This window comes from Sinohyriopsis cumingii, chromosome 8, assembly GCF_028554795.1.
Source record: "Sinohyriopsis cumingii isolate HCF-2022 chromosome 8, ASM2855479v2, whole genome shotgun sequence".
Lineage (NCBI taxonomy): Eukaryota > Metazoa > Mollusca > Bivalvia > Unionida > Unionidae > Sinohyriopsis > Sinohyriopsis cumingii.
In genome coordinates this window covers 17,182,342-17,209,954 of record NC_142968.1, presented here as the reverse complement: position 1 = coordinate 17,209,954, position 27,613 = coordinate 17,182,342, and the positions used below count along the sequence as shown (strand labels likewise).

General features: G+C 36.5%; 1 protein-coding gene across 1 annotated transcript in view; it reads right to left on the bottom strand.

Annotated features, from left to right (window-relative positions):
- Window positions 1-27,613, bottom strand: part of LOC149793048 (neural cell adhesion molecule 1-A-like) — a 102,009-nt gene that overhangs the window by 65,707 nt on the left and 8,689 nt on the right. The window contains exons 4-9 of the mRNA XM_089968942.1: window positions 20,254-20,378; window positions 18,082-18,309; window positions 13,709-13,814; window positions 12,370-12,534; window positions 10,683-10,838; window positions 3,506-3,636 (exon numbers count right to left, since the gene is read on the bottom strand). Of these exons, the coding sequence (XP_089825068.1) occupies window positions 3,506-3,636; window positions 10,683-10,838; window positions 12,370-12,534; window positions 13,709-13,814; window positions 18,082-18,309; window positions 20,254-20,378 (911 nt within the window). The remainder of the gene's footprint in view (window positions 1-3,505; window positions 3,637-10,682; window positions 10,839-12,369; window positions 12,535-13,708; window positions 13,815-18,081; window positions 18,310-20,253; window positions 20,379-27,613) is intronic.

Genomic DNA, 27,613 nt, shown 5'->3' with positions numbered 1-27,613 from the left:
ATTGTCTCTGCCCACCCCACCCCCATCTGCATTTAATTTATTTTTGGCCACAAAAATACTGCCACTGCTGATAACCACTCATGCGATCTTCCTGGTAATAATAATCATAATCAACAAATGGTGAGCAGTGGTATGAACTATTGATACGGTCTACCAAATCCCAAGCATGGTAACTTTTAGCCATTTCAGAAAGACAAAATATCGTGCGTGATGCCTGGCCTAGTAGGGAGACAATTGACACAACTTTCCTGACCATTTCTGATGAGGCAAATAAGCATTTGTGGTGAGAAAGTTTGGGAGAGATGCCCATTATTTCTGCACTCTATGACAACTGCGTCCACTGGTAAGATTCTTCAGGCATGTCCATCTCAACATGGGAACTGACCTCCGACGAGTCCAGGGGTATAACATTCCATATAACAATGACAACACAATAACTTTCTCCTTGTCTGATATGCAATCAGCAGGGACTAATTCTAGCTACGATGTCATAGCCTCAACTTGAATTGGTGTGGTTGAGGCTACGAACCGATCCCATATATTGTAATGGAGCAAAAAAATTCATCACTAAAGTCAGAAAAACAAACAGTGTAGAAATCAACTACATAAGTATAATCATGTTGTGAAAGAAGTTTGGCTTATTTTGAATTTATTAAGCCCTTACACGATAAAATAAATTGGCATGGTTACTCTAACCTTATCCTGTCCGCCATGACAGATAAAGCGAGACTCTCGCCGTGACCGATTTTCTACGTAAGGCTTGCCAGACAATATTTTGGATATTCTACGATATATTATTATCAATCAAGTGGCGAATAATCGCTTCTTTGTGGATTCAAAGTTGCCCATAAACAGTATTTACTTTCAATGCGCAAAATTTCTGACCCAAACGGCGCCAAATTTTTGCTACGATTTGTTTACATTTCCAAATAAGGCGTCAATGTCCTTATATGGCACACAAACAAACGAGGCTGAGAACGGAAGTAATCATTATTTGAAATAATATGGCGGACGATCTAAACGAAAATATTGGCAAAAAAAGGTAAACGAGATTTTACAACTATTTCTACAATGATTTTCGATACTTCCGGTATTAAATAAGAGGACTAATCAATTTATTGGATTATATTCAAGGAATATGTTTAAAGTGTTATTATTAGGCTAAAAGAGCGCCGGGTGTGAATCACACCCGGCTTGCTCCATTAACACGTATATGCTCATGTTAGTACCCTGTCCACTAGGTACGAGTAAGGGTACTAATATTAGTACTAGGACTAATTCGTGTTCAGCAAAGAATATGGTGTAGCTGTGGAATGCCAGCCCACCATGATTGATTGGGCTGGGTCAGTTCAACTCCAGTTCTAATGCCAGTTCACTATGTATCATGGATATGGTTGACATGCTGGGTTTTGGACCTCATCTCTGTAGGGACTATATGGTTTTAGGACCGCACCACTGTAGGGACTATCAAAAGAATAAAATAAAAAACAAACAAGTGCATTCAATAAAAATACCAACTGTTGAAATAATGCCAAATTCACATTTACTGATATGACCCAAGAAATCTAAAAAATTAAAATTTAATAGCACACACCAATTTTGCCAGTGGATATCCACTGGTACAATATCAAAATCAAACAATAATGAATGGTACAAAATGGCAAATAATTTCACTTGGAATCATGTAAATATTGCATGCACAATCTGCATCAACGTCTTGACTTACTATAGAACTGAAAATAGTGGTTGGTCAAAATTAGTACATGTTTCAGTAGTGAGGCGCTGCTGACAGTGACAGTTTAAACGGGTTACATCCATTGGTCATCTTGTGGAAACTGGGAATTAGTTAGCATGAAAAAGTTGCTTTCCTTTCTTGATACGATATATACTGAAAAATATCTTTAAATCTTTCTGACTTTATTCTGAGGTTACAGAGATTAAGCTAACGTTAACGTGAACTTAATTTTTGTATGGAGACACAACCAGGAGTCAAGGAGCATAACTCCTGTAAATGAAAAAATGATTCAAGGTCTTATCACAATAAAAACCCAGACACCAAGTTTGGAGATAAATTAACAAACCTTGGTCATATCTGGCTGTAAGAAACCCAGACATCAAGTTTGTAGATAAATTAACAAACCTTGGTCAAGTTGGGCTGTAAAAAAACAGGCACCAAGTTTGTAGATAAATTAACTAACCTTGGTCAAGTTTGGCTGTAAAAAATCCAGACATCAAGTTTGTAGATAAATTATCAAACCTTAGTCAAGTTTGGCTGTAAAAACCAGCCAATAAAAAAGGACAGATAATCAAATGGCTCAACTCCTGTAAATGGTACGGAGAAATCTGGGAAATTAAATTCAAACCAGGATCAACTTGCATCATCTGAAACCAAGTCAGCAGGACATGCACATGGGAGTGAGCACAACTACTCCAAATGTTCAAGTGGAACACTGGTAATATAGCCATTAAAGGCCTCAATACCATAAAGCTGGATAACAAATCTGAATGAACTCCACACAATATTGGTCAGCTTATGCTGCAGAAACTGGAGCAAGCGGAGGGCATGACTAGTAAATGATACCACTGACTGCTGCAAATCCTGTAAGGTCTCCTAATTATCAAGCAATATACCAAATTTGCGTGAATCTAACTACCTTGGTAAACGTCTGATTTAGAAACCCAAGTTAGGAGGTAGGATAATCTGGGGGCACAACGCCTGTAAATGAAAACATTGAATGCTTAAAAGCAATAACAAATCCTAGTAATGTTTCCTTGTGCCGGACAGGTATATGAATGAACAGACTGACATGTTTCCTAAGGGCTCTGCCAACTTCATTGTGTGGGGTTGCTAATTAAGAGAGGGTTTGTTTGTGTTCATAGATATTAGTAAACACCCAAGATTACATAACAATTATCATAATAAAACTAAGCAGGTCTATTTTAACTGCCTGTTACAACACAGCTGCCAACCCCAGAGTACAAAAATTATGACTGCTTATGACAAAAATACAGAATTTCAGGAACAAATACTCATTTTTAAAACTTTAATGCATATGTAACTATTTACAACATCTACAACCATCAGTAAAGTAGGGCAATAACTTAATTATTAAATGTCAAAGTCGCATGTGTTGCATTCTTGTACTTTCTGAATGGGCACCCTTTTCCACTTGGAAGGGGCAAGAATGCAACACACACTCAGATACATGCTGTTTATATGAGCTTTTTCCACACTTTTTTTCTTCAATCATTATTGATTTCAACAAATCATCCTTCATTGATGATCTGAATTCTGTGAAATTGTTTAACTGAACTGTTTTCCTTCTAGCACAGGAGTAATAATTTCCGATTTTAATGTTGGCAAAAAGCCGTGTGAAGTAAATCATCAGCAACAATATTAACTGATGAAGGTTCGTTTCTAAAAGAAATTAATAAAACCAGACTTGATCGAATTACATCAAAGTTTGAACTTGAAAGTCTAGTTCAGTAGCATTAATCTTCTTACCTCTCGATAATTGAGAATGTATTTCTGTATCTCAGATCCTCCATCATCTGGTTTATTCCACATCAGCAGGAATGATGTTGGACTCATACTGTCAGGAAAAGGAGATGTAATCACCACTGGCTGAGGGACACCTGCAAGAAACATAAGAATATAAAATTAACAGTGTTTACATCAATTAGCATGATTACTGTTGTGTTGAAAGAGTTAGATATGGTGCTGTAATATACATTGCAACAGCATGTCAATGACAATGTCATTAGGGAAAACAAATGTTGCCAGTTCTGTCATAAGGAATGTAAACTATTTTTCATTTTTTATGCAGGCATAAATTTTCAAATTTGTGAAGTTCAACAGCTACATAATAAAAAATACCCAATAAACAGTGAATTTTTAATTAAAATAATATAACCTATATCAGAATCCACAAAACAAAGAGCTCTGAAAAATGTTTTTCACCGAACCATTAATAACTTCATAGAAAAAAAGTCAAATCACTGGAAACAAAATCTCAAACTTGTTCAATTACAAAATGCCATTGATGAAATGAAGAGAATATTGAATACAAAAGATGAGTGGATCTGATACAACTTCCCCATCAGCTGACACATGAGTTTGTGTTGTGAATTCAAATTTACTCATTAACTGCAACTGTAGAAGGTAAAGAAATGCTTGGACGACATACTAATGTTAATGTGATTTTTCATATTCCCTAAGGCCATATACAGTCAACCTGTCCTAATATATATATATATATATATATATATATATATATATAGAGAGAGAGAGAGAGAGAGAGAGAGAGAGAGAGAGAGAGAGAGAGAGAGAGATGAGTTTGACAATAATACCAGGTTTTAGTACAAGCTTTTTGTCTAGTTTGGTCAATTTCAGCTACGCAGAAGAATTCAAGTTTTTTTTTTTCTATTTTGAGCAATGGCACTCGTGTCTATGGTGGATTAACAATACTAGTAAAAAATATAAAGCCCTTTATGCAAAGAAACTTTCAACAGACCAGTACATCAGACTTATAAAGGGGGTTAGGCATGAGTCAGAAAACTGCTTGTATTGTGGCGATCACTGTCATGAAACACAGCGGTGTCTTCATGGAAAACAGATTTGTTGCCATCTTTATAACGAACTAGGACATAAGTAAAAGTTGTTGAGCACATACCAATAGGTATAAGGCAATGATGTATAGGCCTATGAAACACATATCCAGCAACAAAATGCGTTAGAATATGTGTATACTTTTCAATGTAATAATTATAATTCTATTAAAAGGTTTCAGGCACTATTTGATTTGTGTTCAAAGTGCAACTTGTTAACATGTAAACAACTATGTGATACTGTTCAAGTTAATAATTCCTCTGAGGCTCCTCAAGTGTCTAACATTCTCATGTATCCACTACATCTGGTCATGGTACAACAGATGGATCTTGTATGTTACCTTCTTCAAGCGTTAAGGGGACCCGAGTGGCAGAGTGGTCTAAAGCGCTCTCCGTTATGGATCACTGCCATCTCACTTATGTCTGCATAGATTCGAGTCTCAGATTCGGTCAATGTGGGTATGTCAGAAACCTTGGCAGTAGATTCTCGAGGGTCGGTGGTTCTTTCCAGGGATTTCCCGGGTTCTTTCTGGCCGCCATGTATAGCCTATCGTGTGCTGAAACATGGCGTTAAATCCTACAACACCAACAACAACAACAATCTTCATGCGTTTATACAAATACTCAAGGCAATTAAAAGAAATCTGTCAAGTCTAAAAACAATCCACTGCATACTACTTTGTCTGAAAATCAATCCTTGTCATGTCTTTGGCCTCCTCAAAAGAGGTCTGGAAGTAATCAACCTAAATATTCAACACATCATCCCTAAACTGAATGAGATAAAGTTAATATTACAGCAAACTAGATCAGTCAATATTCAAGGTCTATGTGAAACCTTTCTTTCTGATGATACTGATGATTTGGCTCTCCAAATACAGGGATTCAACACTGAAAGAAAAGACAGGGAATCCATGGAGAGTGGGTAGGTGTATTCTTCTCTATGTAGACAGTTCCATTAGTTGTAACAGATGTGTTGATCTAGAGACTATTGGGGTGTAGAGTATCTGGATTGAAGTAACCGTTGCCCAATCAAAGCTAATACTCTTATGTTCAGTTTACAGGACACCTAGTTCCACAGCTGATTGGATTGATAGATTTGAGGTGCAAATTCAAAAAGCATTACTAAAGGAAGATTTAGAAACTATCATATTAGGTGATTTTAACACTGACTACATGAAAACTCCACCATTAACATGGATAAGTACTTTGAAACATACAACTTTACACAATTAATTAACACCCCAACTAGAGTAATGGAAAAAAGTGCTACTATCATTAATCATGTCGATACTAATAAACCTGAAAACACAAGTGAAATTAATGTACCAGTATATTCCCTGAGTGACCTCTACCCAGTCTGTATGACTTAGACGTGTTCTGAAATCATCTAAAAATGGTCAACAGATTGAAATACAACATAGGGACTTTTTGATGAGGAAATGTTCTGAAATGATTTAGTATGCAAACAGTACCAGTCAGTCTGCAATACAGCTGATGTCAACATTGCATTAGACAAATGGTATTGGATGTTCATTGCAGCCTTAGACAAGCATGCCCCAATTAAAACAAAAAAAGGGTTAAACACCAAATTACACCCAAGTGGATTACCCCTGAGATCAATTTGGCTAGGGACCTAAGAGATAATTTCCAAAAGAAAAAAGACATGAAAAGCTATAGAAATTGGAGGAATAAAAGAAAGCACCTGACAGATAAGACAAAAGAAAACTATAAACAGGCTATTTATGAAAGTATTAAAGAGTACAAAGACATTGTAGAATCATATAAAAGAGCTGAACCTGACCAAGAACAGTTGTCTTCCCACTAGACTTGAGCAAAATGATAATATAGCAACATCTGTGCAAGACATTGTGGAAATGTTCAACAATTTCTTGATAAGCATCTCCCTAACAGTATTCAGAACCAGACTAGTATCCCAATTGAACTTGAGGGTCTTCTTTTATTTATAAGAGCGAAAATTCCTGATGATAATTATTTTTCAATAGTTAATGTTAATGAAGATGATGTTTTTGATATGCTAATTAAAGTGAATATCAATAAATCCTCTGGATTGGGTGGTATTGGTCCACGAATTCTTAAAATTGCTTCAAGGAGTAACAACAAAGTCACTAATACATATCATAAACTTACGTATAATGAGTGGTAATTTTCCAGAATCACTGAAATGCGCAAAGGTTACACCCATCTATAAGAAAGGAGAAAAGGACTATCCAGGGAATTACAGACCAATATCAATTCTACCTGTATTGACAAAATTATTTTAAAAGCATGTAGCCATTCAAGTCTATACATTTTTAGAAACATACTATTTCATAAAGTGCAATCAGGATTTATAAAGTACCACGCGTGCCAAATAGAACTTACCAAATTAATTGATCTTTGGCTGAAGGAAATGGATAATGAACATATGACTTGGATTGTTGTCCTTGACAACAAGAAAGCCGTTGAACTTGTTGATCATGAAATTCTGCTGCAAAAGTTTAACTGTTACAGGTTCGACAGTCCTTCTTTAAACTGTTTAGATCATACCTAAACCAAAGGTCTCAACAAGTAAGCATTGGCAACATTAGCTCTCAAACTTGCACTATTTATTCAGGGGTCCCTCAAGGCTCAGTTTTAGGCCCTCTCCTCTCCTCTTCCTTATCTATATCAATGATCTACCATTAAATAATGAATCCACAAATATAGATTTGTTTGCAGACAATGCAACCTTGTATACATCTAGATTTGATACTGAAGTTATCCAAACAAGATAAAACTCAGATTTTATTATAGTCTAAATCTGGGCACAACAAAATAGGATGGTAATTAATGAAGGTAAAACAAAATGTATGATTTTGGGGACATCACAAAAGCTACACAAGTCAGGAAACCCAGAACTACCTAGAACTATATATTGCAATAAATAATCATCCATTAGAAAATGTCAAACATAAAAGGCTTGTAGGTGTGTCCCTAGATAATAATTTATTATGGAATGACCATATTGATAAGCTTTGTAAAACACCATCATCCAAAATTGCCATACTCAGCAGAATCAAGAAATGTGTACCAATAGAAATTCGCAGTCTATACTGCAAGTCATATATTCTTCCAACAATGGATTATTGTTCAAATGTATGGGTAAACTGTGCTAAATCTGAGATTGACAGGATTTATAAACGTCAGAAGTGAGCACCACACGTGATTTTAGATGCATCTATTCCTCAAAAGCATTATTTAAAGAACTTAAATGGTTCACAATATATGTGTGACGTTTGCACGTATTGGGGTGGGGTTCTTCCAATATAATTTAATTAAACTATGATGGAAGTTCCACCCTGTCTCGTGAAGTTAGAAAGTTAAATTAGTGACGAGGTAGATTTACAGCTTTGAGCCCCTAGTCAGCTATGTCGACGGCTAAATTATAAGAACACGAAGATGAAATTCAATCAATAACAATTTAATAAATTCGATAATTTACAAACGATAACTTCCAATCACTCGTCTTTCCCTCGACCAAGTGACAGCCTAATTCATCCCGTGATTTACAGTGTGAGTTCGATTTTCCCCCTGTCCTTGCATCTACTCATCTATTCCTTTCCCGCTAATTCCTTCCTTCTTTCCGTTCCTCTAACTCCTCCTTCGTCTCCATTTCCCTCTCTACTATCTCCTCCTCCAATTTCGCTCCCAGACTTCAACTTCTCCTGACTTCTCTCCTTTCTTCTCCTTTCCTCCGTCTCTCTATCTGAGACTACGGGACCAAACTGTAACTGGTCTGTCCCTCAAAGCTTCCTGACTTCTCTCCTTTCTTCTCCTTTCCTCCGTCTCTCTATCTGAGACTACGGGACCAAACTGTATCTGGTCTGTCCTTCAAAACTTCCTTATTTGAAGCTCTCTGTACTTAGAATTTCCTGCTCTAAGATTTTCCCGCCAATAACGAATGGCTATTCGGAGTTACGCTAACCTCCACTCTGGGTAATTTCTCTTAGCGAACTAATTCTGGCCGGGAGACGCGAAAATATCATTCTACCCAAATCAAGGTCTCTCCCCATCTCGATTCTGATTGGGTGGCGCTGTGACCCTGTCCAATCGTCTTAGCGGCCAGTTCAACCTGTCTGTCTGTTTGCAGGGAAAAGAAGTTAAGACACTCCCACTTCTTGAGGCAACTTCTTTTAATCTTGGACAACATTTCCACACCTAGGTGATAGTTGGCTATCCGTGGCTTCGCAACTCCTATGTCGGGCTCTCCACTTCTAACTACGGCAATCTTACGTAACGGATTAGTGCTAGCCTTCGGCAATGTTTAACATCAAACAATGGCCTGTCAGAATTACCTTGATTATACATGTTTCAAACTGGGGCTACTCTGGGTCGGGGTAAACATGACAATATGACAGGATAGATCTTCACAAGGCAGTTCTTTTATTTAAATATCTGCATGGAACTGAACCAGAGTATCTTCAGGACTTATTCAGGCCTATTTCAACACAATACCAGTTGAGATCAATATAACATGGAAACTATCTGGCACCAAAACCAAGAACAGAGCAATTTAAAAAGAGCTTCCAATACAGTATAGTTCTGTGTAATAAGAGATATCATGAGCATGTATGTTTTTTTTAATAGATGATGGAATTTAGTTTTTTAATACTAAACATGTTAAAATAAACAGTAATTATTGCTATCTTTATATAATGTGCATTGTTATATCCTCCTTAAGAGGGTCTCAAGAGAGAATAGTCCTTGACTAATGAATCACTCTCTATAAATAAAGTATTATTATTATTATTATTATTATTATTATTATTATTATTATTATTATTAATTAATTAATTAATTAATTAATTAATTAATTAATTAATTAACTTGTCAAATTTTGTTGAGCAGAAGTCATTCTCAATTGGTTTGGTGTTTATGTTTAGCAATGGTAATCATATACGACTGAAGATCATAATATAAATACATTTGAAACACTTTCATGAGAAGCTCATTCCTGTCAAATTTTGGAAACCCATCAAGACAAGATCCTTTCTGTCAAGTATGAATCACGTTCATGCCAAGATCATTACAGTCAAATTTCAAATTAATGAAAAGATTATTTTAGTCAAATCTGAATCACCTTCAAGCCACTATACTTTTCGTCAAATTTAAATCACCTTAATGCCAAGATTATTGTAGTCAAATTTGAATCACCTTCTTGCCAAGATCCTTTAAGTCAAATTTGAATCATATTAATGCCAAGATTCTTTTAGTCAAATTTGAATCACCTTAATGCCAAGATTCTTTTAGTCAAATTTGAATCACATTCTTGCCAAGATTAAAATGGCTGAACATTTCACTATTAGTTTAAAATCCCATCTATCTGATACCAAACAAGCATGGTAAAAGACAAGGTGTCTCAATTTCTAATATTGCCAATTAAATCGTCAGAATGTCTTACAAAAAATATTAACACATTTTGTTATACTTCATACAGCCCGGTAGGAAGGTGATCAAGTACAAATTAAATAGAAATGAAAAAGCTACGTTCAGCAGAAAATATGTAAACACATTTCAGAAAGCAAGTCACTGAAATCAATCCTCACATAACATATTGCCAATACATATAATGAGTTGCTTTCATAATATGTATCATATTTGATGGGAGCTGCTGATACCTAATGCTAGTAATTACAGGAGCCAAGATGGTTCACTAGTTAGTGTGCCAGAACAAATGGTTTGGATTCGAATCCTACCACTGGACTAGCCTTGGGCAGATACCATAGTGCATTCATTGACAAGGGACTTGACTCAATTGTCTCAGCATGAAATATCATACTTGTGTTGATGTGCTTTAAAGCATCAAACCAAAACCTAGGAGTAACCTAAAGATAATGTATCATCCATGTTGATGATGTAAATTTTCACAGGCTGTTTATTTTTTAAAGCTACAGCTACATATGGTATCTTAAGATTAGTGGAAATGTAACTGAGGCTAATTCCGTTAAGAATTCAGTTGCATGGAAATCAGTATGTTCAAGACAGGCTAGCTGTTGAATAAATGTCATCTGGAATTGAAGTTTGTTGCTACTAACTGTAAGGCCTAGTCCTCTGGGTGACCTCGGATGGAGCACTTTCACCCACATCATTGACAGCTGTGACAGTGATGATATAATTGGTCTTTACAGTTAGGTTTTCCAATGTGTAGTACATCCTGGGCACAGGCTGGTCATCTACGTAGATTCTCCACTCTGTAGATAAAAATTGATCCATTAAAAATGGCACTAAAAGTTATGGAAAGCAGTGCAAATCATGAATACAAGAAGAAGAATCCAAGGAGACAACTAAGGGATGAACTATACGAGGCCGATCAAGATAAAGTTCACTTAAAAGAAAGTAATTAAAGCCAAACGAAAAACAATAAAACCCACTGTTTGGATACTCTTCTCACCCGAAAATAAGTATTTCACTCAAGACAGCATGAAACCATGATACCAGGCAAGTACATGAGCTGTGATAACAGTCATATGGGACACAAATTGCCACTGAAAGCTATACAAATATGTCATTTTTGCTGTGTAAGATATTTTCTATACCTGAATATATAGGAGTTGAGGATTAAATAAATTGAAATAAGTTCTAAAATAGAGACAATGTAGCAAACAAAGGTATGCTTGCTAGTATTCATACATGGTTTTTGCAGACAATTCTTTTCCAGTTTTTGAGAAGTTGGACTGAACCATGCAATGGTGTATCAAAGAATATACCTCATCTTCAAGCAGTCCAGTGCCTATTGTGATACATGTACAATGGTGTATCAAAGAATATACCTCATCTTCAAGCAGTCCAGTGCCTATTGTGATACATGTACAATGGTGTATCAAAGAATATACCTCATCTTCAAGCAGTCCAGTGCCTATTGTGATACATGTACAATGGTGTATCAAAGAATATACCTCATCTTCAAACAGTCCAGTGCCTATTGTGATACATGTACAATGGTGTATCAAAGAATATACCTCATCTTCAAGCAGTCCAGTGCCTATTGTGATACATGTACAATGGTGTATCAAAGAATATACCTCATCTTCAAGCAGTCCAGTGCCTATTGCGATACATGTACAATGGTGTATATACCTCATCTTCAAGCAGCCCAGTGCCTATTGTGATACATGTACAATGGTGTATCAAAGAATATACCTCATCTTCAAGCAGTCCAGTGCCTATTGCGATACATGTACAATGGTGTATCAAAGAATATACCTCATCTTCAAGCAGTCCAGTGCCTATTGTGATACTTGTACGTCTTCACAGTTCTATACCAAATGAACAAGCCATTTTATTGCTTATTAAAGTTTGCCTACTGAGGACAATGATATCAAATTTATGCATTCCATATTCAGTCATATTAAGTTTCTGCATATAACTTTACTTTACTTGTTCTTCTTGCCATAGTTTTAACGATACAGAATTCCTTATTTAGTTTTACAGTGTTGAAAATTTAAATGGAAATCTTATTTTCCTCAAATTAATTGCAGAAAAAAATTACTTGTACTACAATAATGCTACTGGGCATGCAACATTTTGAGTTTGGAGTTCAAGTTCTTGGAAGTCAGAAACAGTGGTGATAGATCAATGCACAGATGCAAACTGAGTCACCAGTCCACATCAAACACCAGTGATTTACCCACGTAGAAGGATCATCTTTTATCATGACCAGAGCGATGGTTATAATCAGTTATGACTACATGGTGATAGTGACCTTGTCTGTGACAAACTTACCGACTGGAACCTCAGCAGTCATTGGATTTTCATTTGAGCCTTGGACCTTGTATTTGATTATAAATTTCGTGACAGGAGGACCTCGAACACTGGGAACATTGATACCAAACCGAATGGTACGAGCAGTATAGTAATCCACTGACACAACAGGTGCAGGAGGTTTCTCTATAAATAAAAAGAGGCATTTAGTACAAAATGAAACGTTCGGGATATGGAAATGAGAAGTTTGCGTTTGGCTGCCATGCAATGATCCTGGTCGTAAACTTAATCCCATGGTCATCAAGGCTTTATTTGACATACACAAACATATTGAAAAACAAATGTCTCTATGTACAAAAAATGATAGACCAGATTTGTATCTGCATACATGTCTCAGTCAACAATCAAACTCTACTACAATTTGAAATATTGCATTAATTGCATGAAAATTCAATCAGTATATATATATATATATATATATATATATATATATATATATATATATATATATATATATATATATATATATATATATATATACACAAATAACCATACTAGATTTCATTCATATCCCTGATGTGGCATTTGCATGGTCCAACAAAGAAAGCCTTAAAAGGTTAAAATACAAAAGAACAAATATTGTAACAATTGCAGAAGAAAAAAACTTGAGAGCTGCTCAGATCATCTAGATATACAAAATAATGATGCCCACCAAATCTAATTCGACCATCTCAAGTGATTTATTGCTGAAATGTGCACACTTTTCAAATTTAGTTTTGTTTGTATCTAAAGCAGATAAATTAGGTTCAGCCAGTCTCTTTTAACAGCGGTGGCCTAGTGGTTAGAGCGTCTGCCCTGGATGCAGGAGGTCGTGGGTTCGAACCCCGGTCGAGTCATACAAAAGACTTCCAAAAATGATGCTAACAGCTGCCTTGCTAGGCACTCAGCATTAAGAGGTTAATGTTAGGACTGGTAGGCCTGGTGTTAGGATACTGTGACTGGGTGGGGCCATCATGCTACATGTCTGCGGCATGATGTCCCAGTGCTAGACATCGCTTTAATCTGCCACACTGCAGACATCATAGTGATATGACTGGAAAATTGTAAAAGCTACGTTACAAATTTAAATCCCCCCCACACACACACACACACAAACACACACATTTGCCAAGGCCACACCGAGGCAATTGACCCGGACTTACCTGGATGCTTATTGAATGCTTAGCAATTGGAATAAGAATCTAAAACTCTACCAACTTAGCTCCCTGAGTTCACTCTACATGAATGGACAGAAGGAAAACAAAATAATATACAACCAACGTCATGATATCACAACAAATTAAAAGACAATCTTGCCTACCTGCTTGAAGCATTCTAATGGTGATATTGTTTGTTCCAGCAGCATTGATCCCCTGGCAAATATAATCTCCAAATATTTGCTGCTCATTTGAAAGTTGAAGTCTGGCCTGCATAATAAAATACATTGAAAACGCTGTACAGGATTCAAGATTTGTGATTAACCTCATGAACAACAATAAGATGTAAGGATATTATGCATGCATTACTTTCTATTATATTTGGGGGAAAAAAGGAGAAAGTTGATTTTATTAAAGAATAAATACGGAAGGACATGATTGTACCATACCATTTTGAAAACTGAACGTCTTGCTGTACCTCAGGTTACACAAATTTACTATAGCAGCAATGGTATTGATTCTATAAAAGTAAAACCAAGGACCCTTAAAGCCCCAATGCCACCAGTTTTTCATATATTTCACCATTCTTCCTATCTAGCTAGTCTGGAAAGAAGATGATGATTTGTTTAAAAAATAAAAAAGTGACATAAACTGTTCTTTGAAATAATCAGGATGATAGGATTAAATGATGTCAAAATATTCCATCTATAATTAAGAGGAACCACCTATTAATTCAGTCACTTTAGTTACTCATAATTCCATTCTCTTTTGGGGGTGCTCCAAAACTAGTGATGTAATACAATTAACAAATTCCATCAGTGACTGATAACTTTTGCAGATGGCAGACAGCTCGTTTCGAGAGGATATGAAGAGCAACATGTCTGCGTTATCTAGCAGACCTGAGAAGAAAAAGCATGAATTTGATAAAAATAAGAATCAGGTGAATAATGTTGATCAGTTGAGATGTTGGAATACTTTGAATGGCGACCTTGGGCTGAAGACACCCCTGCTGTTGTGGATTTCTTATTAACTGGTAAGCACTTGTGAAAAATAATGTATGTCAGTTATGCCTTTATCCCTTTACCTCATGCAAGCGTATTTGGACGCCTCTACTCCATTCGCATGGAAGTGCCTTTTGACGCCTCTCCTCTATTTGAATGGAAGCGCCTTTTGACGTCTCTACTCCATTCGCATGGAAGTGCATTTTGACGCCTGATGTAAACATCAGCCATTTTAAGCCGGTTTTTGCAGCGCCACCTTCAGAGAAAACCCCCTATTAGATAGTACATTCATGTCTGTCAATGACAATTACGTCAGATCACATGGTCACTGTTTAAGCTCTGGTCGACATCTGCTATTTAAAGTAACTCGGTCGTAATCTCCACTCTCCAAAATAGCGGTCGCAGATTTCATTCAGTATTTACAAAGTTTTCACGATTAGAATCACACCTATGAAAAATTCAATAACTTAGGTAAAGATTCTGATATTGATGTAGGCAGCAATTACTTTTTATAAATTATCAAATTCAGATGACTTAGTGATGTAGACGCAGACGAAAAACTTGTCAATTTCGAGTATAAGAAATGGCAGCTACGGTTGGTCACGGGGCCTCACTGACTTGATGGTGAACGAGTTCTCTCAAGATTTTAAAGCACATACAAAATTCTTCCGTGAAAAATAATTACACAGCTAGAACATTCGGACTTTACTCTTAAATTTTTCCACACATAATAGATGTGTACCAAAAATGTAAAATGGTTAAAATTGCTGTTAAACGTAACATACACTAACTACATTGCTTAACAGTTAACAGGCAGGCCTATGCGTATGGAGTCGAATAGGTAACACGTGTTCTATTTATAGCGCGCTGCACTTTGTAACTATGCTCACTGTGGTAAAGGGTTAAAGAACAAAATACTCGTAAATGATAGGCAGAGTATCAAATCCAAATATAAAAAACGTATCATACAAAGATCACCTACCATATCCAACAGAGTGGTGTTGGCTTCTCATGTATACAATGGTAATATCATCAAATACTGCATTCCAGCTTTCGATTGAAATCGGTTATCCCATCGATGGATGTCGCCAATCAACATTAATTTGTATGCATGTGAAAAATGAATCGGGTTTCTCAGTTCAGGGGAGAAATTATGTTTCTCAATGCTGAATGAAAGGAGTTATGTCAAAACCTAAAATAACATGTGACCTTCGAGATAAACAGCAGTACTTCTGATAATGATATATAAGTATCAACATATCAAGTTTCATCCTTTGATCTCCAAAAGATTAATTCTTACCATTATACCAAGTTTCATCCTTTGATCTCCAAAAGATTAATTCTTATCAATATACCAAGTTTTTTCCCTTGATCTCCAAAAGATTAATTCTTACCATTATACCAAGTTTTTTCCCTTGATCTCCAAAAGATTAATTCTTATCAATATACCAAGTTCCATCCTTTGATCTCCAAAAGATTAATTCTTATCAATATACCAAGTTTCATCCTTTGATCTCAAAAAGATTAATTCTTATCGATCAGAATATAAAGTACAACAGATAAATTCAACCAGAGCATTATCGACAATTTCAGAGCTCACCTCTATGAAGCCTGTACTGTCATGCAGAAGATAAATTCAGACCAATTATTTCTGACAACAAAATCTTGACAATTTGGGGACAATATTTAATCCTTACAATTAACCTTTTGAGTGGCACTAGGCAATATTGTGTGGACATAGCATGAATCTATGTGAACATGAACTAAATGCAAATACATGATGTTAACAAAGCTTAATATGTAACTCATAGTGACCTGCCATTCAGGAAGTACAAATTGCATTGCAATCAATATTCAAGTTTCATGATTCAAACAAAAACAGCACCCAATAAATTTACTTAAAACACATAACTGCAAGAAACTCACACAAGCATAAAATACAGGTCTGAGCCCTCATTTTGCAATAGAACATAAAATACAGACCAAAGAGACCTCATTTTCCAATAGGGTGCAATATTTTGCAAGATGCTAATTCTCACCCAAAAGGCGATCAAAGTGAAATGGATGTGATCAGTAAAGACACGTGCTTTAAAACAATTGGCCACCAATGGCCCCAAAGGACATCATGCATATACAGTAAATGCATTTATGGAAAACCCATGTCCCCAAGGTGGAACATATTCACTATCACACTGTGTCCATCACGGATAAGACATTGTGGACTGCCCATGACATGGCTTATAATGGACGGATTTATCAATTATGCAAACAATGTCAAATTACTGAAATTATGCCCATTATCACCAAAATGGAACCGAATCTTAGCAATAAGCTTATACGAGTCAAAAGAACAAAATTTGGACTAAAGCAGTTCAAAGCAGTAATAAACAAAGATAAAAAGTGTGGGCCCAATCAGTATATGCTTATGTGTCCATTATATCATCATCTTTTGTAATTCAGAAGAAATGCCTACTGTTATGCTAATTTGGTTGTGAAATTGGTATCTGCGGTAGACATGATTGTATTTGATGTACAATTAGACATAACCTCCAGTAGTATACATCGGTTTGGTTCGAGTTTTATATAACTGGAATTTCTTCTTATTCATATTTTTGCCATCCCCACCCCTCTACCCTGTTGTTTAATTTGCATGGTGTTGGGCATAAACTGAACACATATCTACCAATAATGCTCTGTAGATAGCTCAAAATGGCAAAACCTGAGACTCGAACACACACAGGCAGAGGTGAGATGGCAATGATCTGGAATGGTGAGCGCTTCAGACCACATGGGGCCCATACTAATGATGTAATAGTATACCAAGTTTTATCCATTAATCTAACATAATTCTACAAAGCATAATCGAAAGTATGATGAAATATTTGACGATTGCAACACATCTGCAAAAAATGATGCATTTACAATGATACCAAGTTTCATTGCTATTCTCAAATACTGACCTGTGACCTTGACCTGAAAAAGATTGGACCCCCAATGTGGTTCATGATACACCATCTAATCATAACGTAAAAGTATACCGACCTTCCTCCCGTAATATCAAATGGTCTGCAAGTTATTTAGCAGAAGAAAAGCAAGAAAATATTTAAGGTCAGTTGTGTCATTCACCGAAATGAAAAGACCCCCGATGTGATACATGACACATCTTTTAATGATGATGTACTAGTATACCAAGTTTCAGTCCTTAATCTCAAAAGGAACTGAACATTAAGAGTAATGGAAAATCTATACTACATAAATATGACCCTGACCTTGAGGATATTAACCCCATGTGATATGTGACACAAATTCTGATGATGATATATAAGAATACCATTTTGTTTTGATCCCTTAATCCCAGAATTATTTCACTGCCATCAAGTTAAAATGAAAGTGTGACTATAATACACACTACAATGTTGATACTATGTACTCCAATATCTTTGCAAAAAGTAAATAAACAAGAAAATGTACATGAGTTTCTTCTTCAAATTGCATCTACCCATACTCAAAGTCAGATCAGAAGCAAAGGTACTTACAAGTAAGATGCTCGTGATCTGGAACTTGTCTTTATCTTCAACGTTTCTTATTGTGTATAAATCCTGTCCTGCAATTTGGTTACCTCCCTTGAACCACTGCACTACAGGCAGAGGATTCCCATTCACAACACAGGTGACATTTCCGTTGTCATTTCCATACCAGTTGTAAAATGGGCCCTGAGGTTGGTTTTTGAATTTAGCAGCATCTGCAATACAGAAATAAATGGTCTGAAGTAGTAAAAATACCAACAATGGTTGCCTGAATGGTTAAAATATAGAAGCCAGTACAAGCTCAAACGCTATCAGGAGGATTTCAATTTTAACACGAATTTATCTGACCCATAATCAGAAGAATAAATACTTGCATTAACTATGCTTTATGTAAATTATTCATTCAGTTAGATACATGAAACTAGGGTTAAAACTGAAATTTCTCAGAGACTAAGGTGCAATTTTCAATCTTTTCAACATCAATTTCACTTACACTAAAGATCTATAAAATACACATATGTTTTTCTATATCATTAAAATTATCATTTAATATTCAATGATATTACTAATTAAATACCATTTCTTTCTCTCTATACTGATGAGCTCTTCTACAGTGCTGTCACAATTAGTGGTGGTTGTGAAAATGTATTTTTAAAAGAGAATTGTTTAGATTTTTTGGCAAAGGATGCAGATGCATGACAAGGACCTATTAAAGCTGAAGTTAGAGTTTGGAAATCATTAGAGCTTTTGTAATGTATTAATTGGCACACCAAAATGACACCCAAAAAGGTGGCAAAAATTAAAGGTAGAATGCAGGTTGCATGTGCTTATTGAAGGAAATTTAATTTGACCAAAATTTTAAGCATCATCTATTTACACTCTTAGTAAACATCACAAGGAATATGTTGCTGTTCTTCCTGGGTTTAACGCCATTTTTCAGCACAAGACAGGCTATACATGGCGGCCAGTATAACTGGTGGAGGAAGAACCCAAGAAAACCCAGGGAAGAACCACCGACCCACGAGAAGTAACTGGCAGGCTTTCCCACGTACCCACGCTAGTCGAGCCTGAGACTCGAACTCATGCATACATAGGTGAGATAGCAGTGATGCGGAACGGTGAGCGCTTTAGACCACTCGGATAATCGGGAACCCAAGGAATATGTACAGAAAACATTCCTCACTAATTTATGTTGGCAAACAAGAGTATTTCACCAGTTAAGGAAAAAGCTAATAATAGCTCATAGGAAAACTTCAATGCTCTGAAAGAGTAATTTTCATGACATTTACTTATTTAATGACATTTATGAAATGTTTCCGTGTCAAAGTGTCATGAACATTTCGACAAATGTTTGCTCACTCATAAAATAACCTAATTTTATATAAAAAGTTGTGATCATTCATAAATAAAAGGAATAACTTAATGGAATTGGAAGCTTTCCCCCGCCGATATATATATAAATAAAACTATTTTGATTACTGATTTTCTGAACATTTTGTTTCAATTCTTAATTAGGCACTGTAGCAACCTAGGGATATCACTACGACATAAAAGATATGCGCTGCTGCAATGAACAAATGATCCGAGGTCTTGAATCAACTCCCTGCAATGAACAATCCAAGGACTTACATCAACTCCCTGGCTGTTGTCCACTGTTTTGTTGGAAATGGACTTAGAGTTCAATGATATGAACCAAATGAAGGAGGGGAAGGCATACCAGGTTGAGATGTCCGATAAATTCCATACCCAGATGGACAAAGAGTTGAGATGGACAGATCAGACTTGACTCAATTAATCAGAAAACCCTGATGATTTACAAGGGATAGTTGATCATTCTTTCCTTCGACTACACCACTGCAGAAATAAAATGAAGTTAAATGGAACAGGGGCACAACACCAATGAGTAGTTTCATGGAGTCCCAAGGACTTGTGTTCAAGCCGAAAGGGAGAGTATAAAACTGATAACAATTTCCCAGTATGCAAACACAGAAATTTCAGTGAGGATGGAATGACAGGAATATGAAAATATGATTGTCAAATCGATACGATGGCAAATTTATTTGGATGGTTGGAGAGGCAAGCTGATCCTGCTCTCTTTATCTTGAATTTCAGTGGAAGTGTGAACTGACTAAGATGACTGAGGTGGAGGATGGGTCTGAATTTGCCAATGGCCTTCATTACCCAAGCCTTCTTGAAACTAAACTCCAGAGATTGGGGATTATGAACTACCTCCACTGCCTGCTTCTCAATGATTGCCTGATATCTTGCTACAAAAGTGTGTCCTTTTACCGAGTTGGAGAATATTTCTGTCAGGAATTTACAGGACAAATGTAGAGAGTTGGCAAAACAAGATCGGAAGCCTATCGTAGACAATTTGGATTGCCCATTCACCTGGTGGAAAGAGACCGATCCAACACTGTACGAAAAGCAACAGTATTGTGCCTAAATAATTGATGTCTGCAGGAGGTCAATGACACAAGTCAACAGTGAAAAAACAGAGGCTTTAGGGTAAATAAACTTTCTTTCCTACCGTCTGAATATGATTGCCTATGAGACTGGTTAACATAGTCTCCATGGATAGGATTGTGATGATGGCTGATTTTGAATGAGCATCAAATGATCATATATCACTTCATCTCCTTTCATCATGCCTTTGAGGGTGAATTGGATGGCAAAAATTAAAAATGTGATGGTGACTGTGCAGAGAGGTGAAGGGGTAGTTCTTAAACTGCCTCCCTCTGCACATCCCCTATCTTAGCACTGAACAGCAGAGGTGATCTGAACAGAGTGGTGCACAGGGAAAGCGCTTGATGTGGATTGTATGTGGTTAAGCGTAAGCACGCATCCCATGACACAGGGTCAGCACTTGATGTGGATTGAGTCTGGTTAACCATAAATATGCATCCCATCAGACAGGGTCAGCGCTTGATGAGGATTGAGTTTGCTTAAGCATAAACATGCATCCCGTCACACAGGGTCAGAGCTTGATGTGGATTGAGAGTGGTTAAGCATAAATATGCACCCCATCACACAGGGTCGGCGCTTGATGTGAATTGAGTGTGGCTAAGCATAAATATGCATCACATCACACAGGGTCAGAAGTTGATGTGGATTGAGTGTGGTTAAGCATAAATATGCACTCCATCACACAGGGTCGGCGCTTGATGTGAATTGAGTCTGGCTAAGCATAAACATGGATCCCGTCACACAGGGTCAGAGCTTGATATGGATTGAGAGTGGTTAAGCATAAATATGCACCCCATCACACAGGGTCAGAGCTTGATGTGGATTGAGTGTGGCTAAGCATAATCATGAATCCCATCACACAGGGTCAAGTTTAGTGGCAGTTAATTACCTCTGATATTACAGCCAATCACTCCCAGGTATGCTCATAGCTGACCTTTTCTGCAAGCTTGAAAACTGCCTGGGACACCAAGTCCATCAACACAGATGTGGCAACTATACTGTGAACATGCCTCGAAGTGGTGTGCAGAATGATTCATCCATCTTAAAGTACTCTGGTGAAGTTTGATTGTCCGCAGCATAGTTCTTGTCTAATGCCGGGAGATATGTAGAGAATGTATCGAAATTGGTCTTGTACCAGCAAAATGCGATGGACACTGACAGATGACTCAGAAAAATGGCTTTGGACTTCGTCATCAGTATCGACAGCGGCATAATCCTGGTATGGAAGAGGAGGGGGTGGCAGACATTCCCAGTTCAGTAACACAGTAATACATTTCCCTTACTGACATCTTAAAGCTATACTCAGTCTACTCCGTAGTGGGATCTGAGTGTGAACCACCATCATGTTTATAGTCCAACTCTGTGTATGAATGGCAGGGTTCTGAGTGTGAAACACCATAAGGTTTACTGTCCAACTCTGTGTTTGAATGGCAGGGATCAAGACTGATATCTGGATAATACATTCCTGAAGAGAATGGCATTCATTTGTAAGACTATCTCAGTAGCGACCAAGAGGGTAAGCCAGGAGCAAATGCCGAGCTTATCTTCAAGATGTAGACATCAATTCAGTATGAACAACTTGTAAAGCCAAAATCAGTATGTATCATTCATGCATATGGAGGGCTGTGCTTGCGGCTACGATACCCAAGTATTAGTAATGTTAGGTGGATGGATCGATCTATCAATAAGATGCCTGGCAATATTAATGTTCCATCGCTGTATGTATGGAGGCCTAGCACAGCATCATACAGAAGCCCTACAGTCACTGAATGGTAAGAACACAGAGGCAGATGGCTGGGAGGTATGATTGGTAGCCAATAGAGCATCAAAACTGAGGTGGGTCTAGATGGCATGGTTCATTCAACTTTGTATTAACCACATGTACACATACTTACAATGCTAAGGTCATGCTCAGATATGTGGAGGGACTTGTAAAACTGGGATGCATAGAATTTTATGGAAACTCACCCAAAATGTCTCAATTCTCGAAGAAAACAGAAAATGGAAGGATTAGAAAAAATTAGTCAAAACAAATCAATTTTTTTGCTTTCTGTACCAACAATATATTTTTAACTTAACTCTTTACCTCATGTAAGCACCTTCGTACACCTCTACCTAATTCTCAAGGAAGCACCTTTGGACGCCTCAACCCAATTCACATGGAAGTGCCTTTGGATGCCTCTACGCCATTCTCATGGAGGCGTCTTTGGACGCCCACTGTAAATATCAGCCATTTTGAGATGGTTTTCATAGCATCTCCTTTGGGGAAAATCCCCTATTAGGTATTAGATGATTGATTTGAATGACCATTAGGTCTGCTCACGAAGTTGCTGTTTAAAATCTACTAGTAATCTGCTATTTAAAGTAATGGGGTCGGATTCTCCACTCTCCAAAATGGAGGCCATGTATTTAGTTCAGTACTTTCTTAGAGTGAGCACAATTAAAATCACTACTATGAAAGCTTCAATAACTTAGTTAAAAGTTCTGATATTGATGTAGGCAACATGGAGCTTTTATAATTTATCAAATGCAGATGATTTAGTAATGTAGATGTAAACAAAGAAATGGTAAATTTTGAGTATGAGAAATGGCAGGGATGATTGGTCACAAAACTTCACTGGCTTGATGGTGAACAAGTTTGCTAAGAATTTAAAGCACATAAAAATTCTTCCGTGAAAAGTAGTTATACAGACATAATGATCAGATTTTACTCCTAATTATTTTTCCAAACATAACAAATGTGTAAAAAAGAAATGTTACATGTTTAAAATTGATGTCAAATGTAACATACACTGCTCTAATTCAACAGGCAGGCCTATGTGTATAGAGTTAAATGCACTGCACTATGAAACTTTAGTACACTATACAGACTGCCTAGAAAAACATACACTGTATGAGGTAAAGGATTAAGAGATGATTTAGATGGGTGGATTAGTTGCATTTCCTCCATTTCCCTAGATATAACAGCATCATTAGGTTATATATACCTTTTTGGGGGTAAGGGACGCAACGCCATCCCCCACCAGGCTGGCCAAAGACTCAGTATTAGGGTCAGTAATCAAAACGTCAGTACTCTTGGTGTTCGATTTTCCAAATTTTGCAGTTTGCCTTATCACTATCCACCAGCTATTATCTGTCTAACTGCACACATGCTGTAAGTACCTTTGTACAGGCAGGACAAGTCATGAGAATCCTTGATGTTTTTGAATCTCATGCATTTAACATACTTCATCAAATTGTTAAATGACAAAGAAAGAAAAGAAAGAAGAAATTAATAGTGTATCTGCTTTAACAATTCCCGAGACACCAACTATACAAGGGGTGTTAAACAGTTAGTGCGTGCAAGTACAAACCATAACATGTTCCATTACAATGTTCCGATACAGAACCATGCAGTCCGAGAATGCAGAAACTATGTCTGTATAGGTTAAAAAATGCAAACAATTATGGTCAAAATTAAAACGAAACAATATATTCCATTTGTCAAATAATACTTAATATATCTGAAAATAACGAAATCCTCAATAGACAGGATGAAAATAAGCATAAATTTCTAACAGATTTTGGGAGGCAATGCGAATAATGTATTGTCAGTTCACAGCAGAAACGTACTACTACCACCACATGCTAGTGGAAAAGGGAGGTAATGGGCAAAATTAGTTCCTATTTGTCTATATAACATAGACAAAACAAATTTGTTTATTTGGGAGGGCTGGATTTGGGAGATAGTATTAATGTGATCAGGAAGCACATTCAAAAGGAAAACTTAATCTTTCAATAGCACATTTTCTGCTAAGTCCTGATAAACACTGCTTCATTTGACTGTCCATGCATCAGCAATTATCTCCCTTGGAGAAGATTGGAGGTTATGGATGATATCAGGAACTGTATTTTATATAAAGTATTTTATATAAATTACAAGTTTTCCACAAGCTCACAAAGGGCCTCTTCGAGGCAAATCATGCTTATATCATTTTCATTTGGGAATCTGCAGTAGTTAGTATACCATTGTGTAAAATGAAACACTATTTTTTTCATTTTTTATAAAGAGATATTTGCTTCTGGTTGATACCTCAACATCTACTTTCAATGGAATCTGGCTATGGAATGTATGTTTAATGCATTCCTTGTGATGAATGCCAGTGTGTGGAATTCTGCACTCAGTAGATTTCTATGGATTTAGCAAGGTCTAATTGTTCAATTCACTGTAAAGATTACATGGTTGTACGAGTGGTGGCAAAGGTTACTAGTGAAGATCATGCTTAACACTGTTCTCACTGAATAAGTAGAGATTATCAGTAATCTGCTTACAGAAGGGGAACTGGGGAATACAAGTTGTATTATCTTTTTTTAAAGATGCCACAAGGTTCTTGACCCAATTACGAACTCTCCACTGTCAAGACTTATCTGTGATCCATCAACAGCCTTCTTCACAAGTAAAGATGGCAGAATATGTTGAATGTTGATCCATCATTTCTTTTGTTCAGAGTTGTTGGGGCAAACATGCTCAGGAATATCTTAGATCTGAAAACATGTTCTTAGTGTTTAACCACAAATCTCCAATGGGTCAATCAAAGATGAAAACTTGTTAGCACAGTGTGGCACTAGACTGGTCTTCATCCCTTCTGCACAAGAAAAGATACCAATATGCAGCTGACTATGAAGTAACCAGCCTACTTGACCAAACCAACTGCCTTAGTGTTTGGATTAACTATAACAATACTTTAAGGGAGAGTACCCAAATGATTCATACAGCAACTGTACCTCAAATGACTGAAGCACAACCTACCAGCTTTTAGTAGGAACTTCATTAATTTAACTCAAGGACACTTCAATTATTTATGACTAAAATGTGTATACATGTACTCTGTGATATATCATATGGCAGCTGAAAAGTCGCAATTTTTCCCAAAACTTGGATTAATATTTGCAACAGTGAAAAAGGCTTTTCATGGTTAGCATCAACCCTGATCCCCCCCCCCCCCGTCCCTGGTAACATACAAATCTTGGAAATGTACTGATATAACCACTCAAATGAAAAAGATCATTAATGCACTGAAGTGGAGTGACATTTCTTTAAGTCCTGAAAGGGAAACTAACTTAATGAAGTGGAGTGACATTTCTTTAAGTCCTGAAAGGGAATCTAACTTACAACGGACAATCAGATGACCATAGCCAGTGTCATTTCCAGCATTATTATGGGCTTGGCAGGTGTAATCACCCATGTGAAAAGGCTTCAAGTTTGCAAACCTCAGCTGTGCAGTGGACTCATGGTTGACCTGATCCTTGGTAAGGGTTACTGAAATATCCTTAAAAAAAGAGAAAAACAAATAGCATTTTAAGGACTGGGTCTTACCTAATACAGAAAAACAAACAGCATTTTAATGGCTTGGTCTTCCCTAATACAGAAAAACAAACAGCATTTTAAAGGCTGGGTCTTACCTAATACAGAAAAACAAACAGCATTTTAATGGCTGGGTCTTACCTAATACAGAAAAACGAACAGCATTTTAATGTCTGGGTCTTACCTAATACAGAAAAGCAAATAGCATTTTAATGCCTTTGTCTTACCAAAAACAGAAAAACAAATAGCATTTTAATGGCTGGGTCTTACCTAATACAGAAAAACAAATAGCATTTTAATGTCTTTGTCTTACCTAATACAGAAAAACAAATAGCATTTTAATGGCAGGGTTTTACCTAATACAGAAATATGAACAGCATTTTAATGGCTGGGTCATACCTAATACAGAAAAACAAACAGCATTTTAATGGCTGGGTCTTACCTAATACAGGAAAACAGATATCATTTTCATGGCTGGGTCTTACTTGATACATATAAACAAATAGCATTTTGATAGATGGGTCTTACCTAATACAGAAAAACAAACAGCATTTTAATATCTGGATCTTACCTAATACAGAAAAACAAATAGCATTTTAATGGCTGGGTCTTACCTAATGCAGAAGACAAATAGCATTTTAAGAGCTGGGTCTTACCTAATACAGAAAAACAAACAGCATTTTAATGGATGGGTCCTAACTAATACAGAAAGACAAACAGCCTTTTAATATATGGGTCTTACCTAATACAGAAAAGCAAATAGCATTTTAATGGCTGGGTCTTACCTAATACAGAAAAACAAATAGCATTTTAATGGCTGGGTCTTTCCTAATACAGAAAAACAAATAGCATTTTACCGGTTGGGTCTTACCTAATACATAGAAACAAATAGGATTTTAATGGCTGGGTCTTACTTAATACAGAAAAACAAATAGCATTTTAATGGCTGGGTCTTAACTAATACCAGTTGAAGGTGAAAAATTAAAATTCTAGAATGATTATTCTGCATATATGTATAAAGAGGCAAATCCAGCAGCCTTTTTTATCTTAGTAACAGACGAGCTACATATAAATACTGGTGATTAATGAATGTTGATGTTACTTACAGGCAATAAATAATGAAACAAAAACATTTTTTCAACATCTTCTTTAGGAAATATTAGTTTCCTCCAATGATGGGCTTGCACTTTAGAATTTAAAAATAAATCAGTCTATGAGAAACTAATGTTTTATCAAGATAAGTGAGATAAACTTGTTCTGACAGTGAATCAAATCAGTGCACAGAACAAGCAACTTCTACTCATCAATGCATCTAAAATAAAAAAGAAACTGGAGAAAAATGTCTTGAACCTGACGACGAAAGTGTTTTAAACCTTAGCATGTCAGAGTCTTCCTGACCTTTTAACATTTCTTTTAATGGAAACAATGTAAAACATTTAGATTTAGGTGCTGCAATTTTAGTAACAAGGTGTGATGCATATAATTTAAGAATCCCGATATAAAACCAGTGCTGATCTTGAAACATCTAAAGTCTAATCATCCCATAATCTAAGAGTCTTGAAACATCCCTTGCAGTATAATCATCCTACAGTCAGAGTCTTGAATGATCCAATCCAGAATCAGTTTTGAAACCTCCCCTCCAGTCTAGTCATTCAATAATCTAACAGTTTTTAAACCTCCTCTCCAGTCTAATCATCCCATAGTCTAACAGTCTTGAAAATTCCCCTCCAG